Source organism: Salvelinus fontinalis, chromosome 1 (genome assembly GCF_029448725.1).
Source record: "Salvelinus fontinalis isolate EN_2023a chromosome 1, ASM2944872v1, whole genome shotgun sequence".
In the NCBI taxonomy this organism is placed as follows: domain Eukaryota; kingdom Metazoa; phylum Chordata; class Actinopteri; order Salmoniformes; family Salmonidae; genus Salvelinus; species Salvelinus fontinalis.
In genome coordinates, this window is record NC_074665.1 from 74,987,071 (window position 1) to 74,995,146 (window position 8,076).

The 8,076-nt window shown below is 42.7% G+C and overlaps 1 protein-coding gene across 1 annotated transcript in view; it reads left to right on the forward strand.

Moving 5' to 3' along the window:
• The window catches only part of LOC129861950 (myocardin-related transcription factor B-like), a 54,983-nt gene extending 49,684 nt beyond the window's left edge, over nucleotides 1-5,299 (forward strand). The window contains exon 18 of the mRNA XM_055933181.1: nucleotides 104-5,299. Within this exon, the coding sequence (XP_055789156.1) occupies nucleotides 104-615 (512 nt within the window). The 3' untranslated portion in view covers nucleotides 616-5,299. The remainder of the gene's footprint in view (nucleotides 1-103) is intronic.
• Nucleotides 5,300-8,076: the final 2,777 nt, after the last annotated feature.

The window sequence follows — 8,076 nt, forward strand, 5'->3', positions numbered from 1 at the left end:
CTCTGTAAACAGTAATAAGGCTGCACTTTCTTATTTGACATTAAGAAGAAGCCTGTGTTTTAATATAACTGATTAATTTCTCCCCATCTTCTGTTTCGTCCAGAGATCACTCCTTTCATCCAGCAGCCGGACCTTCTGTCTCTCGGCACCAAGACTGTTCCTATCACAGCCAACATCACTACCCTCCCTGTCAACACCGCCCTGTCCAGGCCCCCTCCACAGATCCAGGTAGCTCCCCCTCCCATCTCGCCCGTCGACCCACTCCATCTCCCAAGCCTGGCCTCCATGACCTCAGACAAGCAGTTGGAGGCCTTCCTGGAGAGAACCCTGAACGATCCGTCCCCAACCACGGACCTCCGCACCCTGGGTCTGATCGAGGAGCTGCAGTCCCAGCTTCTGGATCAACCCTACTCCCCCATGGACACCTCGGAGCTGTCCTTCTGCGACTCCACGTCTCTCCCCTCCTCCCTCAATATGGGCATATCTGACACAGCCCTGGACAACATGGAGTGGCTGGACCTAACCATGCCGCCCGGCCCCGCAGGGGGGCTTACACCATTGGGGATTCCTTCAGACTTCCTGGATACACACGACCTGCAGGTGCACTGGGACTGATGGAGAGATGGATGAGGACAAGGATGGAGGGGAAAGGAGGAAAAGGATGGAGGGACCGAGAGAAGAGGAGGAGAGGAGTGTTTGAGGAAATGAAAAGGGATAGAGGCACTCAACATAAGAAATCCAGACTTGGTTAGTCAGGTTATAGTCCTGGTGCATTTTAAAACTTTATTTTTAACACAAAATTGTCTCGTTTATTTTTTGCCTAGGATGTCCTAGGATTGGCCAGCCGGTGATTGGGGCATTCATTGGGTGTTGCTTATTAGAGTAGTGGGGCCAGAGCCAAATGAACAAGGATGCAGACATTATGGAAATATCCTGTAAATGATGGGGATATTTCAACCAGAACAAGGTTAGATGTTCCCTCAGCCCTCCTGGAGTTTTCATTGGGTTGTGCAAAGCTTTCACCATACAACTCCTGACAGTCAGCCTGTACGGTGGTTAGCGTGGCTTGCGGTGAACACATGGATGTGTTAACTGAGCATGCGTTTCACATCAGTCGTATGACAGGGTCTTCATCTACAGCCATTTCTCTGTGGACGCTGTTTGGTTATTACAGATCTGTTGTACACAAGCCACAACAGACAGCATAACTGACAGATGTAAACCTGACAAGAGTACAAGGCTGGTCTTTTATTGCGACATACCTATATTTGTGTTTTCTGACCCTTTTGATACATATTGTATTGGTTGAGACAGTTGGACTATTTAAGTAATGAACTGAACTGACGCCGAGAACAGACTCATTCCTATTGGACAAGGAGGAGTAGTCTCCTCCCACTATGAGCTATGCACTAAGGAGGCGGGCCTTACACCTCCTTCATCTCACAAGGAAATGTGAATCACAGATAATGATTTTGTAGATTTAATGGTTTATTGCAACAATGTTGATCCACCTGTTGGTTATCTCAGTGTCTATCGCCTTCAGTTCAAGTCTAAGTTGATCCGTCTGAATGTAAATGGAGACTTTACATTGTTGGCAGCTTTATCTTCTGAAAGACAACTGACGTATCAGTGGGGAGGGACCAAATATGGTATCACACAGGTACACTACATACAGGTTAATGTGTGTACTTACTGTATGCTAGCCTGCTTCCATCTCTGTTTGTGCTCTTGCCAACTCTGTTACTCATTGTCAAGCCAGATATGTTTGGCATAGCAATGAGTGACAAGAAGGTGGCATGATGGCACAAAAAGACTGGCACTCAGGCTAACTGTATTCTTCAGTGTTTGACATGTTTTAATGTGGCTGCATGACCTCTGGAGAACAGAGGTGTTATACTTTTCTGTCTGTCCTGAATTCTGTCTGTCAACTCTCTGCACTTTGTCTGTGTGTCAGTGGTTCTGTCTCTGTGTGAGAAAGTATGTACGTGTCTAGAGCTGGGCGAAATGGCCAAAAACCAGGGGCGCAACTTTGGTTTTAGAAGTGGGGGGGACATAATAATTACTATTATTATTTCATTTTTTAATCCAGTCAAATAAACACTCCAGCCTACCCGACCGCTCGGAGGCGACCGCATGGTCCTAAAGCATGCCATTGCCTTGTTTTGTATCACATTGAAATGATAAAACGGGGGGACAAAAATGCAATTTCAGAATGTGGGGTGGAGACATGTCTCCCCCGTCCCCAGTGAAAGTTGCACCCCTGCCTAAAACTCATTTCTTTTTTTTTCAAACTTATGCAATTCCCAATATATATCAAAACACATTTTTTTTGTTTTCTCTAAGCTTTGTTGTACAATTAAAGGTCAAATACACTACTTTTAAAACAGTCACCAATAGTCTAATCAATTCAGAGCTTGGTAAATTATACAGAAGCTGAATATATGCTATCCACAAACATGAGACCCACTAATATTTACATTATTTTATGAAAATAGTTGTACTTGCTTTTATTGCAATTATCACTGATCTGGCTTTCAGGTCTGTCTATAAAAATGCCCTTTTTGTTACAAATTTAACCATAACCATGCATAATGCACGTTCACTAATCATGTAGCAGGCATTATAGAAAATGAACACGGGTCTCATAAACAGTCTCTCAAACACAAGCCCACGTGCTCGTGAGTAGTCAGCTAATATTTCTATTTCAGGTTTAGCCAACTTAGATCTACTTATAGTTTGACAAGTTCTGAATTCAGCTAACAAGTCAAAACAGTTGTAATTGTTATGAACATAACCTTCTGTCCGTCTCCAGCTGTTTGAACAGCATGCTAGTCTGTCCACTTTGTTCACATGTTGAAATCAAGTGGCCTACCTTATTTCGCAGAATGAGAATGAGTTGCCAAATCCTTCTATAATTGTTTTATGTGTATTGCATATTTATAAAACACAGACTAAACAGCTAGTATAGCAATCTTTATTTGACTAAAATGCTGCTAGCGGTACCGTAATGCGTGCGACAAACTGAGCATTCATTTTCCAGAATGAATGTTTATTGGTACATCCGTTTTAGTAGTGTCTTTGCACGAAATTTGAAGAGTTGAAACAGTTCGAAAGGTTTACAACTTCTTTATTACAGTAAAATAGTGTCTCCGTGTGTTTCGTTGTCCATATGACCGATTTATGTTGTACCAAATCTCTAATGCAAATAACGAGTTGAAACCATTTGACAGAGATGAAGAAGTGATATCTCATCTTTGTTGTTGTGAGTGGTGGGGGGAGGTGCTTGGGAGAAAGAGGCGAAGCGAGAGGCTTCACTCTTGCCAAAATCTATCCAAAATCAGCCCAATGCGTTTCTATGTGCTTATTTTGAACCTGAGGATGTCGCCTGCCTTCCCGCTTTTGCGACAATGACTCCCAATGTTAGGGCGGAGACATGATGATCTCGTCATTATATACAGATCTCTGGTGTAAATGGGAAGGAGCGAACGAGGCGAGATCAAAAAGATAACATGAGAGCAAGCGGACATAAATGCTCATAAAAATGGGAAAAAAACTTGATTTACCTCAAATTAATGTTAAAAACATGAATTCGATATATCGCCCAGCCCTACATGTCTGTCTGTAAGTAAGAGTCCCTTATGTCTGTGTGTCTGCATGTGTGTCAGTTTCTTCTTGAATGCACGTTTTAATAAGTGTCTGATATCGGGCTATATTTGTCTCTGTCACTGAGTTGGCTGCAACTCATTTGAGTCCTCTTCATTTTTATGAAGTTGGACGTTCATCAGACAGCACTATCTTTGCCAAGTGAACACATTTTACAGGCTGAGTTTTTAAAAGGTTTGGCTCACAGAACAGCTTTTCTCTGACTGTTCCATCTGTCCTGTTTGGTTATATGGTCAAAACGCACACAGACACCCCCAGTGGTGTGCCCAGTATACAGGGTAACACATACACATATAATACAGGGTAAACTACAAGGGACTACACCGTAGCTTCTGGCATAGCTACCATTTTGTTGATGAATTTGACCATGAAGCTGATGATTATATGTATGATACATTGAAACTAGGGTTGTGTAGTTCTACGTGGTATATCATGCCAAACGAGTTACTAATATTCAGTTTCTCAACCCAAATATTATTCTGATCAATATTGTATAGAATGAATACGGTCGTACTGTACAGCACTTTAGAATACCATGGATTTTATTTTTCTGTCATTGTTTGAACAATCATTCTTATCCAACAAGTCAAACACTACTAATAACCTGTCGTCAGGTAAAATGCCAAATACTGTACACACGGTCTCTGACCATTGGGAACCAAATGTTTGTAACTGTGGTTTAGGGCTAGTAAGGAATTATTTGTTCTTAAATTGTTGCCTAATAAGGCAGTGAAACATCAGTTAATATCTACTGTTGACCAACAAAAATGATCGTATTTCTAAAATGTTACAAAATCATTGTTTTTTTCTGTATATACGCAAGAGGAAGATTACTGTATATTGTTTTTACCATCCATATCAGAATTATATGACCAAGTGCAGCAATGGACACAATGTACATAGGTATGCTGTAAATGTGACAGTTGGATTCAAAACCATTTTGATTCTGAACCATGTCAAACCTCTGTACAGTCGGTTAGTCTTAATAGAATGTTAATGAAGCAATAAGGCCATGGCCTTACTCTTTTTATTGAACCTTAATTTAACTAGGCAAGTCAGTTAACAAATTCTTACAATGACGGCCTACCCCACCGGCCTAACCCTCCCCTAACCCAGATGACGCTGGGCCAATTGTGCGCCGCCCTTTGGGACTCCCGATCACGGCCGGTTGTGACACAGCCTGGGAACGAACCAGGGTCTGTAGTGACGCCTCTAGCACTGAGATGCAGTGCCTTTGACCAGTTGGTGCATTTTTTTATTTTGTCAGTACTTTATAACGAGATGTCACAGTACAGCAGATTCATCTTCAGCACTTGCCATATCAACATGTTGATCATTGCAAGCAAATATTGATTTGGGCCTACCTAATTCTGTGTTTTCTGTACTGTACTGTCTCGCACTCAACCGTTGTTCTTTGTCTGAATTGTTGCAACTAGTAAGACGTCTGCCAAGTCTCTGTCATCCTCTCTATGCCATACATACATTTTGCACATTGTGTACATATTTATTTAGATGTCATGCATATTTTATACATGTGTAGCACAGCCATGATCTTTATTTTGTAAATAATATATAAAAATATGTATATATGTACTGTATGCTTTTAGGTGTCAATAAAATGTGGTTTATTGTGAAAGTTTCCTAGCATCTGTGGCTGGAGGCTCACGTGTGATTTGGATCTGGGCTGCTGAGATTGTGACCGTACATTTTTACTGTGAATATCTTTTGAACTGTTCAGCTGTCAAAGCAAACAGCATCATACTCCATTGTATTATGTAAAAATAGTAAAACATTTGAGGAATTATTACATTTAGAAGTGATAACATGTAGTTCCACAAGATTAATCAAAACACTTCAAGGAGAATAGAACATTTTTGTATATAATCCAGTCTGTCGGTCTGTCAACAACATTTGTCAGGTTAATTCGGGGATGTTGACCTTTTTCACAGTAAAGAAAGGGGGAAGTAGAATGTACAGGCCATTTGCATGACCAATACGTTGCTTAGGCTTCAATAGTACCATTCTTATATGCTCTCTGGGAAGTACCAACATATATGCTCTCAAGAATATGCATTAACTGAGTTTACAAGCACCGATGAAGTTCTGAACAGGCTGCAGGAAACCTTCCCACTTGAAACAGAGCCCAGTACCCTGAGGGGAAGCAGACAAGCACACTAGGCTACGTACAGTGATGCCCAAGACCAGGTGATCCTAAATTGAGACAATATTCCTTCCGCCTCCCCCCAAAACAATCTAGATTCTATTGTCCCCAAGTAACTGTTCTTCTCTAGGAAGTAAGGATAGAATTAGCCAATGGTAAATAAGTTACATGGACAATGAAATGCCAATATAAAAGAGGAAATACAGTGTCGGTAACTGTCAGTAATTGTTCTATGGGTGTGTGTAGGTGAGAGGGTGTGAGTGGGTGTGTGGGTGTCTGTCACAGAAGGTTGGTGGCACCTTAATTGGGGAGAACAGGCTTGTGTTGATGAGTGGAATGATATCAAACATGGTTTGCAGGTGCTTGATGGCATTCCATTTGCTCTGTTCTGGTCATTATTATGAGCCGTTCTCCCCTCAGCAGCCTCCTGTGGTGTGTGGATATGAAGAGGAGAGGGAGGGTGAATATGTGTAGGAGGGCGGGAGAGTGATGCATAGAGGGGTGTTGGTCGGTCTGAAAAGAGGGGAGGAGGAAAAGATGGAGGTTGGGAGAAACTTGGCCTGGGAGGGCAAGGAGGAGAGGTGGTGACAAGCCTGGCTTGGGGGAGGTAAGGTGGAGTAAGTGTTACGCACACCTCTGAGAAGAGGGAACGCAACTCACTGCTATAACTCAACTCTCTGAAGTGCAAGAGGTATGGACTGTAGGTGCGAGCAAGGATGACACAAAAGCAGATTTTACCGTTTACTTGGATTTATTTTCTTACACGGTAATATGGGGAAAAGGGGCTGGACGGAACCAAAGCAAAGAAAGGAGAGGGGGAACTTTGATATTTACTATCTAACCTGCCTACCCACTTAACTTACCTAACTTAGCACCGTCTGGTGCCCTAACCAAAATACAGGGGGTGGTCCGCCCAGGTCTTGCCTAGTGTGCCTAGACAGTAAATATACTACGGGTATATGTATGCCCTCGGGCCTCTTGCCTAAGCACTCCCAAAGTGCCTTCTCCTTCCCCCCTGGGAACAAATGAAACAGAGTAATTATTAATGATTTCACAAACACTCAAACACAGGACATAGAAAAACTGCTACCAACAACAACAGTACATACCACACTTTCTGATACACAACCCACACTATATCACAATCTAATTTTTCTCTCTCTCAATCTCCAAATCTCTACTCCTTATCTCATCTCTCCTCTCAATTTTCACTCTCTTGGGCAGAACACTGGCTTTTATCTTCAGGTGGCAATGGTGATTAGAGTCAGCTGCTTCTTGACGAGGGGGCGGGGTCAGCTCCAATCACCAATTAGCCTGGGGTTGACCAATCAGCTGGTTGGGGAGTACTTCAGGAAGCCATCTCCTGAAACACACACTCAAATACAAAACAGAACACAGAAACTGGGGAACGTAACAGTAAGGATGGGAGGTGGGGATATGCTTGGCTTGGGGGGGTAAGGGAGGGCAAGGATGGGAGGTGGGGATAAGCTTGGCTTGGGGGGGTAAGGGGGAGTAAGGATGGGAGGAGAACATGGAGGGGGTGGTGGAGAGGGATCAATTTGGTTTGGGAGAGAGAGGAAGGAAGGACTTCAATATACTACAATGTAATTCAATTTTTTATTTTCATGACTTGTAAATCTGTTGTAAAATGAATAAGGATGTTGAATTATTGTTGTTCCTTGTTTGTCATTACAACTAAGATTCAATGCTGATTATTGGTGAGAATGGAGTGGGACTATATCTGGGGGGATTGGAATGGGGTGACTGGGAGGGCATAGGACACTGCTCTGAGGTGAGAGGGGCTATATCCAGGGGATTGGGATGGGGTGACTCACTCCAAGTCAGTGGTGGGCCGTCAGGGCCAGCAAGGCCTTCTCTGCTGGCCTAAACATCATCAGAATATAATTTTTTTTTAAACATATTTTCCCACAAATATGTATTAAATTATTCCCCTGAGTAAGAGTTATACTCTTCATTTCATATCTTTCCTCTTGGTTGCACTGCTTCCATCCCCAGGTTGAGATTTGGAGGGCTGGTCTTTATGTTAGATCTTTTATCCAATCATATTCAGCCATCGTGTGTTGCCAGGGGTCTAAAATCTGCCCTCAGGCCTTCAGAATCAACAGTGCGGGCGCTTGTAGCTTAAAGTGAATAGAAATGAAAATTTAGTGTCAACCAATCAGCTTTAGAGTTGGCTATTGTACGCCTGCTGGCTGGCTCCAGTGTTACACAGGAGCCAGCTAGAAGGCGTA